Genomic DNA, 11,626 nt, shown 5'->3' with positions numbered 1-11,626 from the left:
ATGAATAATATTATTCTGGCTTCTGCATAGCGAAATGTATACAGTCGCTCATTATTACAAAGTTTGATATAACACCTGGTAAACCAGATAAGTTATGGAAAAACAAAAGCATTCTGAACATTGGTCGGTCCAGTTCCTGCTGGTAGTCTATTACTAAATCGCCAACCAAAACGAGCAAAAATCTCCATCACGGTTATTTTCAATCTTCAACATACATCCTTTATAAGAGGCTGATCGTCCGTCTTATACAACAAAGACCAGTACCGAATCCAATACGTGTCCGGAAAAAGAACCTGCATGAAACCATCAAAGAAAGTCATCGCCTCCCTTCACGGGAAATAGTGGAAGGCTTGGCAAAAATAGTCGGACAACTAGAGTCGTTGGCAAATTAGGCACGCCACATACACTTGTTCGCGGCATGCCACACGAACTGTTTTCGGCCATATCTTATCATCATCAAAAAGTCCGTTGCCAACAGTAAGCACGAAGCATCGCTCGATAAATCATGGTGGGATTCCGTTCAACGACAAGTGGGAACTGCGAACCATGTGCCGAGAACTTTAAGCTGGGAACCAAATCGAACAAAAAACGTCATCAACGGCTACTCGCTGGTAGCTTAAACCATCTGTGAGGTAGCCGAAGGCACATGCTCCCTCTGCCCCCTTGCCTCTCTGACAGTTATTAGAGCTCGGAGAACACAGATTGAGAGATGCGAGCGAGAGGAAATCTGGAGAGAAACTGGTCAAGGGAGCACATGCCCGCTGCATGTGAGCCTGGTGCCCGAGGGAATCCCATTTGAAAGAGCTTGGGGAGCGCCTAGGAGGCTCAGATGGGCAAATTAAAGCGCAATATTCGTAATCAAGGTCCGTATAGATGCTGTGATGGGTGATGCACAAGCGTAGTACTATGTACTGTACACAGCACACTAGTGGCAGTAGTGGAGTCTAATCCATGAAAGTGAGCCTTACCCACCGGTGTACGAGTATGGTACGATTAGACGTGCCGCTAATCCGAGTCATCTAGGTGACATGGCGTCACTATGCAAAGCCAAGATCTTCGGCTACGGCTCAAAACGCTTCAGCCTCCCAACGGAGCCGAGTGTGCGTGTAATTATGGTATGCGCCGACTCGCGAACTCGACCTCACTCCACTAGCATTCATCATCTTTCTTTCTCCCTTTGCTTTGTGGTCCTTTCAAAGAAGCCCATAAAGCTCGCCAAGAAACTTTAATTGCTTGGCAAAGGCGACACGAACCAAAACGCCCGTCGCAGCGAGCAAGGGTTGCTACATTTACACCGAGAAGGTCCAACGCGAAGGCAACGTACAAAGGCCCCTGTGTTTTGCCTTTAGCTAGCACGAGGAATCGTCCAGTCTATTACAATCACCCGCACGCTACACAACATGGACCAAGCTGTCAATCAAAGAAGGAAAAACTAAAGAACCGTATAGGATTAAGCTTGTGAAAAACCTTATACGCCATGACCATCAATCACATATATATGGGGGGGTGGGGGCAAGCCAAACAAACACAAGGACGCCAATGGCGATGGATCGGGGGCCGGGAAAAGCAACTTGACAACGGCACGGTCCGGGGCGAGACTTTGTTAGGGCAGGGACCCATGCGTACTCTGCTGAGTTCTACTACGGTGTGACACCCTAGGAGAGGAGAGGAGGCTTGTATATTACAAGGCGACCAAAACCTAGCAATTAACACGCACTGGCTGCAAACGATGTGCCGGGAGAGAGCTCCTTGCCCTTGCATCCGGACGGCGCTGTCGCGTACGCGCGGGCGGCGCACCGAGGCACTAGTGGTGCGGCAACGGCGCCGGCGACTGCGCCGCCACGGGGACCGGCGGCTTCGGGCACTGGTAGCACTTGGCGAAGAGCCCGAACGTGTCGATCTGCCTGATGAAGTTGACCATGCTGGCCCAGCCGCCGAGCCCGAAGCCAACCACCAGCACCCACACCACGATGAAGGCGTTGAGCACGAACATCCCCGACCAGCTCGGCAGGAAGAACGGAGGCTTCTCTGCTGCGTTCTGTTCAATTGCATCCACAAAGAAATACTCGTGAGAATTGTTTCGAAAAAAGAAATACTCGTAAGCAGAATAAACACCGCACAGCTGTACGAAATATAAACATCGCGCGTGCGTGTATGGCTGATTCCCCGTGCCTGCATTGTTCCTAGTACTATCTCCTTTTTTTCCAACACTGTTTGATTTTCTTTTGGAAAGCTGAGGAAAAGGAGGGCGAGGAAAGGAACCGCCCAGCGCACACGGAAATCTCCATCGCCATCTATCGCTATCCCATCCCATCTCTCGCGCTGCTCTCCCCGTCTGCCGATGCCTCGCTATCCGCCGCGCGAGCAGCAGCTAGCCGAGTCCAGAGTCCAGACGGGCCACGCCGCGACGTCGACCACCGGCGCGCCAGGGTCTCCCATGCTCCACACTTCTTCCTCTCGTGACAGCGTTGCACCAGACATCAGCACGGCATCGGTGCTACGTCACCAGCAGCTGCCCAGATATGTCAACATCGTACCCATCGACGCCGTCCCATCGCGCAAAAGTCGCGGCGCAGCGGACGGACCGGTGGACCCTGCGGCATTCTTCTCCAGTCTCCCGTCCAGCCCAAGAAAGGCCATGCTCACCTGTGCGTGACCTGCCGCTGGGCACCGGAAGTGACAGGAGGACTAGTGTTAAGCTAAGTGGCTTAAGATAGGGGAGACTGATCTGCTATTGCCAAAGCGATGGCCAGACGGATCCGGACGGCTGCAACGTGGGAGGATCCGATCCATATCGTTGTCGGCCGCCGCCGGGAGGGGCCTGCTTCGAATTAATGTGGCTGTTGGCTGCATTCAATGATTGGGGATTTGCCCATGCAAGCGATGGGGCCGGGAGGAAAATAATCTATGGTCTCATATACTATTTGCAGTTTGGACTTAGTTTACAGCATAATACATAGCAAGAATTATCATAAAAATTATGATAAAATTAAAAAAAATCATATATGAGAAAACAAGAAAGAAAATAAATTATCATATGTCACGCTATAAATTAAATTTAGACCGCAAATATATAAAAACATGTCTCGTATGATTATTTTCCGGAGCCCTGGGCCTGTGACTCTGTGCATTTAACATGAACTGGCTGGTGCCTGTACACGGATCTCCACTGTCTAGGAGTATTCTATTGCTTATGTATGTGTGTTTTCCAATCGTCCAACTGTTCATGATGGATGCACGGCTACTAGTCCTACACTACCAGAAGCAAGGTTGAATGGATCGAGTTGCTAGTACTTGTTGGCAATGCACGGCGAAGTGAGAAGATAAATAGATAATGCCAGTACATTCTCCTGCCTACCCTTTAGTACGTGGAGCACGGGAATTGAAACATGCACTGAGCGACCACAGTAAAACTAAAATGCATGCACGTATGAATGAACTGATGGGCGAATCGGAATGCTTACCATGCGCGCGGAGGCCGTGCGGTAGGTGAGGATGTGCGCGAGCGCGGGGATGATGTAGACGGTGAAGCTGACGAGCAGCGCGCCGACGGCGGAGTTGATGGGCCCGAAGAAGGGGAAGATGATGGCGAGTAACCAGATGGGCACCACGATGGGGAGCCGCGCCAGCGCGCGCTTGAAGATGCTCTTGGCGTCGTGCATCCCGATCACCTTCTCCCACACGAAGTAGAGCGGCGTGCACGCGAACCCGAACGTGATGAACTGGTGGATCAGCATCAGGATCACCGCCGCGTCGCGCCACTTGGTCTTGGGCAGCAGCGAGAAGGCATTCGAGTGGTTCAGCAGCTCGTCGCCGAACGCCCAGTACATGGCCGACGCCGACGGCAGCGTCAGCGTGAACACGTACAGCGTCGCCAGCAGGTAGATGTACTTGAACTTGGCGGGCTTCCACATCGCGTGCATGATCTCGCTGTAGCATATGCGCCCAACATTCATCAATCATCAACATATATACAAGTTATACAACACACAAAGTTCAGTACGTTAAATAAACTTATTTTTTTCTTTGTTCCACACATAACTTTAAGCAATTAAAATTCTTCATCATCAGAGTAGCGAAATAAATAATCAATACAAGAAATTAACGGACAAAACGGTCTCGCACATGCGAGTCAATGATGCAGAGGCTTTAGTTTGATCAAACGATACGCGAGGACGGCAAAAGAGTGCTAGTGCTTCTCCTAGTCACGCACGGCAGGATACTTGCAAAGATCTTGGCGGCAGGAGGAATCTTGCAAGCTCTCACCAACACATGCGCCTCCCGTCAAATGATGGCGGACCCGACAAATACGGCCAAATAAGGCCGTTATACTAATCGTCTTCTAAAAACTCTGATCCAGCTTAGAAGATCTCATGCTGCAATGATGCATATCACTCTTGCAGAGTAACTGCCTAACTGGCCTTTGAAGAAATTGCTTGAAACCAGCTGCACTGGTGATAGGCATTGTGAAGATGGACAGAGACACTCACCACCTTCTTCTTTCAGGATTAGGATGCAATACTCAAAGTAGGCATGTGTCTCAATTTCTCCACTAAGCAAAGACTTTCCCATGGTAGTCTAGCCTAATGTCCATGGATGATTGGATGGTTGTAAGCTTATCATAATATCGCTCCTTGCATGAGGGCAACTAGGATGGAATTTCATTTTTCACAGCACGATGTGAACTCAGCAATAGCTGAATTTAATGAAGCCGGACCCCCATCATCTCTTTTTATTTCTACCCATGCATGCAAATGATATCCCCCCTCCCATTTGAGCACTGGAACAAGTAGTCAAGTACCCACATGCCGAAGCTGGAGATAGAAAATTCCCTGATCTCCGACCCAACGGCGCCCACTAACGACCAAGGCGTTTGAACACCGCAATACACCGCACGCTAATTATTCCTCTCATGGCGTCTAATCACGCCCCTGCGAGAACCATCAATAATAATCTCCAGGCAATAGAATAAGCACAGGCAATGAGCAATGCGAATAAAGGGGGTCGATCAAGGTGTCTATTCTAATGCAAAGTGGCTAACACTGCATCCCTTTCCTTGCTCTCCCCATAGGCTATATCTTGTACCAGTAGGGGAGCTTTTGGATGCATCACTCCACGCATGATGCACATGACCGCACCGAACTTTAGCGGCTGGATCACTGCATTTTTTGGGATCGATCGGTCGAGCTGATAACGAATGGCTGCAAGCTAACGCAGCTGGTTCCCACCACGCACGACCTAGAAGTTTTTAAGTGGTCATGACTTACGGTTCATGGGGATCTGCACGCCATGGATGATGGAGCTAGCTAAGCTAGCTACAAAGCTACAATCATGTGCAGTTAAGATTAATTATACTGTTGCGGTGAGGTATTGCTGGTACCGTCCACCCTGGATTGGAAGGGGAGGGGACCGATGGAATGGAAACCAGAGGCAGATTTCCAATCCGGACCGTGTCCTCCACATCGCCAGGCAAAAGCTGCAGCCGGTGAAAAGCTAACTTCGCCTCTGCAGCTTCAGGGTAACTTAAGTGTACTTCAGACAGAGTAATTAAGGCTACTCCTAGTGCGATATCATGCACATAAATAAGGTATTATATGTAAGATTTTTTACTGATGTGTTAAGCAATTAAAGAAGAGAGAGGAAATGGCAGTATCTTGTGAAAGATATAGGTATGATACGATATTTTAGGTAGGCAGACTATGAGGATGGAGTATTTATAAGGTGGGTCAGCTGTAGAAATAATGTACTAGATGAGAAATGTTTACTGTTGTGTCAATATGATGTGACAACATAAGAAACTGTGCTAGAGTTTTAGCATTGCGAGTAGTCTAATAACTAAACAAAGAACCTCCTCTTAATCAACATTGTGCTTAAGTTTGCAGTGTGGTATTAATTTGAGTCCATTTGGGAAAGAAATAGTTGCGACGACTTACACTGTGACGGCGTGGCCGCCGAAGGTGTAGAGGATGTTGGTGGCGCCGGTGAAGTAGAGCACCAGCTTGGTCGGGCCGGTGTGGGAGACGCTTTCGACCTGCGTCGGCACGGACGAGACAGTCAATCATTGCTTGCTAGACCAAGATGGATAGTGTGTGCGCGTTGGGATGGTGCTCTCTGGGTCGCTGGCGTGGCTTACCTGGCCGTTGAGGAGCGCGGCGATGGCGAGGTACCACGCGGTGTAGGTGGTCATGCCGAGCCCCAGGAACGACCAGATCCGGTAGTTGTGGAAGGACGGGATGAACACCGTGGTGGCGCAGCACGCGCCGAAGATGTACGTCCATGTCCGCTTGTCCAGCCGGTCGTTGATGTAGTAGATGTTGCTGCACGACACAAAAATCCCACACAGGTTAAGCTCATTCAGTCATTTGTCACGAGCCACACTCTGCAGTTGTCGCAGTAGTACAATGAGAGTGTGATGGAAGAATCGACCGACCTCGCGCAGGCGATCAGCTGGATGACGGAGCCGAAGAGCAGGAACGTGCAGTTGAAGGCGAGACCGGCCGCCTTCCAGTACGGGCCCAGCAGCCCATCCAGCACTTCGAACCACTGGTCAACATCACATCACACGATTACTAATTTTCTTCTCATATTAGCTTGCTTTCTGAATCATGACACTTCGTCCCAGTTAGCTAGTGGCCCAGAATTTCCTCAGAAATGGAGTCTCGCTTTTGCGACAGATAAGGATCAGGGAACTCCCAAAATCCACTCCATGTACAACATGGCTCACTTTTCGTTTGAGACGCAACAAACAACAGAGCATGCATATCGAACGCATGAGGAGCAGGGGATCCATTACGGCAATACCCTCTCCCGTTTTCACAAAAGGCGGCATTTTGCAGCCAGGGCGGATCGATAACGACCAGACTGAACTAAAAAAAAAGGGAATTTTAGTAAAAGCCGGAGAAAAAGGGAGGGAACTGTTCAGTTACAGAGGTTTTGGCAGGGTGGAGAAAGTGGAGGGGACGACGAAGCAAGATGAACGAGCTGTGGAGCACGGCGTGGCGGGCAGGTACCGTACCTGGATGACGTGGTTCTTGAAGCTGACGCCCTCCTTCTCCTTGCGGGAGCGGTACTCGACATAGAGGACACTGATGAGGTAGGCGGTCCAGCTGCCCATGAAGCCGTAGAAGATTTGCAGCAACACGCCGGACAGCATCCCCAACTGCGAGAAGGAGTACGGTAGAGTCAGAAGCACCTGCGCCACCTGCAAAACCAGTAGAAAAAATCGTCACTCGGTGCTCCATCTGCTGCCTGAGTCAAGGCGCATGCCATGGCATGGCGGAGGCAGGAGGCCGACCTGGTTGGAGGCGCAGCTGAACCATGCGTCCCAGACAGAACCGCCATGCCAAAGGATGCTCTTCATTCTGAACTGTCCGCCGCCGTGCTGTTCATCGCCGTCGTCCGCGGCGCCGATGCGCATGACCCCGACCTCCTCCTCCTTGCCGTTACCGTCGGCCACGATGGACTCCTTCGCCTGCTCGCGCGCCATCTTGAAGCGCCTGGCGTTCCCGTCTCCTGCCGCGCGCGCCCGCTGCGTTGTTCGGAGCATGTAACCGACCGGATCAAGATCCAAAGAACAATATAAAACGGAACAAAAAAAAACAGCGGCCCGTACAGAATACAGAGCAAGAAACTGGAACCCGAACAAAAAAGCAGCAAGAACAGCAACACCAACGCCAACACCAACCTTTTCGCAGAGAAAGATTCGAAGATCGCGGATGGCCGGGCGAGTCGGCGAGGGCGAGTGATGTGCAGTAAATGCAGGGTGGGTTTCGAAAGGGAAGGGAATGGAATGCCGCGGAATTTACTGTGCTATCGAAGGGAGGGTCTGTTCGTCTACAAGGAGCTAGCGTGGTGGCCGCGCCGCGCGGGTGGCGGTAGTAAAAGGCAGGCAGGCGGCGAGCCGGAGTTGCAGAGCAGAGATTACGGGGCCTCTGCCTCTGTCTTCTTTCCAGGCCCTGCTTCCTTCTGCCCTGTTTTGTTCTTCCTTTATGAGGGAGTAATGGTGAGGGGCTAGAGAGAGAGCGCGCGCGCTATCACTCGTAGGTGAGGGACTGAGGGGACGGAGAGAGAGGCAGCGCCTCCGTGCCTCTGTGTGTGATTCGGTGAGAGGAGGGAGATGGTGAGGGAGAAACGATACCACTCGTCGCTTTAAAACGCGCGGCTTGCAGAAACGATACCGCTCGCCCCGGCCCTTTCACGTTTTGCTCTTCCGTTTTGTTTTCCTTTTTTTTTAGTTTTCTCTCTCCTTTGTATATGTACGCTTGCTGGGTGTGGTTAGTAAACTCGGTGTGATCCTTGGCCAAGGGTTGATTGGACTACAAAAATGACCGTGGGAAGCAACGCCAGGATGTCAGAGGGAGTAGTATATTGACAGCTGGCTTCTCACAGGTCTTCGCTGCTGTAACACGGCTACTCAACTCACACGGTGACAGCCCGATAGGCCATCTCCAACTATTTTCTTTTTCTTTTTTATTATTTTTTATTCTTCTTTTTTATTTTTATTCTTCTTTATTTTTTTATCTCTAACAGTTTTTTAAAAGGATTCGCAAAAGAAAAAAAATCTTAGTGAAAGTACTAATCTTGTAATCTCTTTGTGAAAAAAACCGTAAAGTAAGAAGTGAATGTAACGTGAAAGAAATATGACTCACGAAGAGAATCATATTCTCTTTATTTTATCTATTTTTTATTCCTCTCACTGTTATCATTTTCTTTATTTTCATCTCATCTTCAACAATTTTGCTTCGAATGATTCGTAAAATAAAAAGAGAGAATAATAGATGAAGAAAATGAATGTAGGAATCCCTTCATGACAAGAAATACGAAAAAAATATTAGAACACTAAAAAAATAAAAATTATTAAAACGTTGAAGAAAACGAGAACTGCACATGGATTCGATTAGTGATGACCTTACTTTCCTTTTTTTCTAAGGGGCGCAGGAGCTTGCTTGCCACAGTTGAAAAAGTAACTGAGAAAATACGTTTTCTTGAGGCTTAACATTGGTATGACATGGAGTATCTGAACGCATATTATATCTTATATATATTCTGAGACACATATTAGATCTATAATTTATAGGTATATGTTTACTGAAGATATTTACGAATCCTCTCACTCCGCAATTGACAGATGCATCGCGATTCCATTATAATAACTAGCGGATTGGAGTGCTTGCGCCGCGCCTATTTTTTTTCTTCACAGAACATGACAAAAGAAACCAATTTAGTATATCTCAATATTTACTTATAAATTTAACACATTATAGGAAAAATAGTAGTACTTTTATGTATGCACATAATTTTAGCATGTAGACAACAGTAATACAAAACTAACAAAATTTGTTTCATATTTTTGAGTTTATATATATTTTTCTTTGTATTTTAGATTATTTCAGTCGATTTATCAATATAACTAATATTCTTGTTGATATTTTTTAATTTTTTCGAAAATAAAATTATATTATATGTGTAAATATATGTATATATGTATACACATACATACATATACATATATACATGTATCTATACATACACAATATGCAGGCCGCTGCTACAGTATCTACAGTACCGAACCCCTTAGATATGTTATAGATACACAGATGCTTAAGACTGTCCAGAAAAATTCTATTTAAAAAGATAAGTCCTACGAGCGTCTTTGGGTGGATGAGGGGACTGAATCCGGGGCCCAACCACCGGCAGAGGATCATCTGTTGATGCGATCCAGTATGTAACTTGTGCGCCGCAATCCGTCCGATTGTAAAGCAAGCAAACAGACTGGGACTAGTAAAACCTTTCTTCAAGCAAGTAGATGTCGTCGTCGATTTTGGGTGAATTTTAAGATGCTCACTTGCAATTTTCATCTGTTTGACGATGCATCCTCTTTCCAGTTGCTGCACATGCTGCATGCATGACCCGAGTGTTTGTCGTTTTATACTTGCATTGCCAACACATACTCTCTCTCTCTCTCTTTCTTTAGAAGAAAATAAATGTGCTGCTTCTAACGGCCATGGCTCATGGATGACATGGACCATTTCCTTTTGCGTTTCTGAACTTCCAGAAAAAATGTTGTCTGTGCGTACCAAAATACATGGAAATGCAACACTTTTGTGTATGCAGAATTGCAGATTCTTGTTTCTTTCTGTGATCTGTGTTTCAGGATATTTGTGGGATATTTGTGATGGAGTATACCATGCTAGTAGCTTGGATTAGCTCTTCCCTTTTTTACTTTTACAGTTGATGAAATTGAGATTGGTGAAAGAGGCAAGCACTCTGGTGCCTCTGCCTATTGTTCTATGAGAAAATAGTCAAACCAATGATGTCAAACTCAGCAGCTTCTCCACAAAATTCTTCTCTGCATACAACGCTTTGATTTTGTACAACCTGTCCAGCAAGAATCCTGCATAAATTCTGTGGAGGGTTTTTCAAGAGGAGGAAAAAGAAAAAGAAGAAGCAAACTTGCCGATTCCAAACTGATCGTGTCATCAGCGTATATTCAGAAAAATCAAGGCCAGAAATATCCCTTTATTTTGCCAATTGAAAAAGTAAACAGCAGAAAAGGAGTAAAGTACTACTACTACCAGATTAGTAATACTAGTATTGTATTTGGTTGCTCCCAAAGGTTTCATGGGAGGTGGTTGGGGAGCTTTTCTCCCTTTAAACCCATCGACCTTATGAATGGATTATAAGTAGTTCTTTTCGATTAAAATATTTCAACGTACGCGTTCAGATGCTAGCCAAACCAAGAAATCAAAGCAAAACAGTATTCTCAAACAAATTACAGTTGCTCTTGTTGCATATTGTCTCAAACTCACTACAAAAGTGAAGTATTACGCTCTCTTGTTCATGAAGCCGACAAGATCGTAGCTTTTTATCTTTTCGTGGAATTAACACCACCCAGAAATGCATTACGTTCCACACAAACTGTGTACACAAAAGTTTCTGATTTCTTTAAACATGTCACTGAAACTATATTAGGACTGGCATTTGAATTCCACCCCTTTTCATATCAGAATGGTGACCGAAGTACAGTACGGCGCAGCTTGCCGCAATCAACCAGCTATCCCGCCCGTTCCCCCTTCATAAACCGAAGCAGAAAGCGTGTCCTGCCGCACTTAATTCCATCCACTTTCCCCTTTTTTTGGCGCAATACAGCCGCTCGCTGTAATAATGGAAGCGCGGACTGAGTAAAGCGAGAAGCAGCGAGGTTGGTGGCTCCGTCTTAAAAAGACTACTCCCGGTGTATCGTATAATACACATTTATTACGTGTCGATAAATTAAAGATAAGAGAGAAGAAAGCTACTATATCTAAGATTAAGAAACCGTGTAGCTTGTATTGTATTATATCATATGAAAAATCTGTTTATTAAACACACAATAATTAATTGACTTTTTTTTTTGAGGATCAGTAATTAATTGACTTTAGGCACCTAGAAAACAACATTATGATACTATACATTGTAGTAGTTGTTTTAACACACTAACTTACTGCTTTTCATATGATGCGAAAATCTTGGATATAGCAATTTAACACTATGCAACACGAGTAGTATAAGCTCACTCTTAATACTAATTTCTTAGATATTAATTAAGTGTCTATCTAAATAAAAAAGATGATGTAATAACTAATTT

The 11,626-nt window shown here is 46.5% G+C and overlaps 1 protein-coding gene across 1 annotated transcript; it reads right to left on the bottom strand.

The window, feature by feature from the left end:
- Positions 1-1,433: 1,433 nt before the first annotated feature.
- On the bottom strand, positions 1,434-8,224 carry LOC133909191 (auxin transporter-like protein 1). Its single transcript, XM_062351510.1, has 8 exons — positions 7,685-8,224; positions 7,295-7,528; positions 7,016-7,201; positions 6,431-6,543; positions 6,134-6,317; positions 5,934-6,031; positions 3,465-3,930; positions 1,434-2,038 (listed from the first exon to the last, which is right to left on the bottom strand). Exons 2-8 carry the CDS (start codon positions 7,484-7,486, stop codon positions 1,805-1,807), a joined length of 1,473 nt encoding a protein of 490 aa, XP_062207494.1. The 5' UTR covers positions 7,487-7,528; positions 7,685-8,224; the 3' UTR covers positions 1,434-1,804.
- Between the last annotated feature and the right edge of the window lie 3,402 nt (positions 8,225-11,626).

Source organism: Phragmites australis, chromosome 2, assembly GCF_958298935.1.
Source record: "Phragmites australis chromosome 2, lpPhrAust1.1, whole genome shotgun sequence".
NCBI classification, from domain to species: Eukaryota; Viridiplantae; Streptophyta; class Magnoliopsida; order Poales; family Poaceae; genus Phragmites; species Phragmites australis.
This window is presented reverse-complemented; position numbering and strand designations above follow the sequence as displayed.

What these genes read in the sequence shown, in the direction of transcription:
- LOC133909191 (XM_062351510.1), bottom strand. Translation starts at nt 7,486, where the DNA reads ATGGCGCGCGAGCAGGCGAAGGAGTCCATCGTGGCCGACGGTAACGGC. An exon ending in TCAAGAACCACGTCATCCAG is followed by an intron (nt 6,544 to 7,015) that starts GTACGGTACCTG and finishes GATGTTGACCAG; the next exon opens with TGGTTCGAAGTGCTGGATGG. An exon ending in GCACGGCCTCCGCGCGCATG is followed by an intron (nt 2,039 to 3,464) that starts GTAAGCATTCCG and finishes GCAATTGAACAG; the next exon opens with AACGCAGCAGAGAAGCCTCC.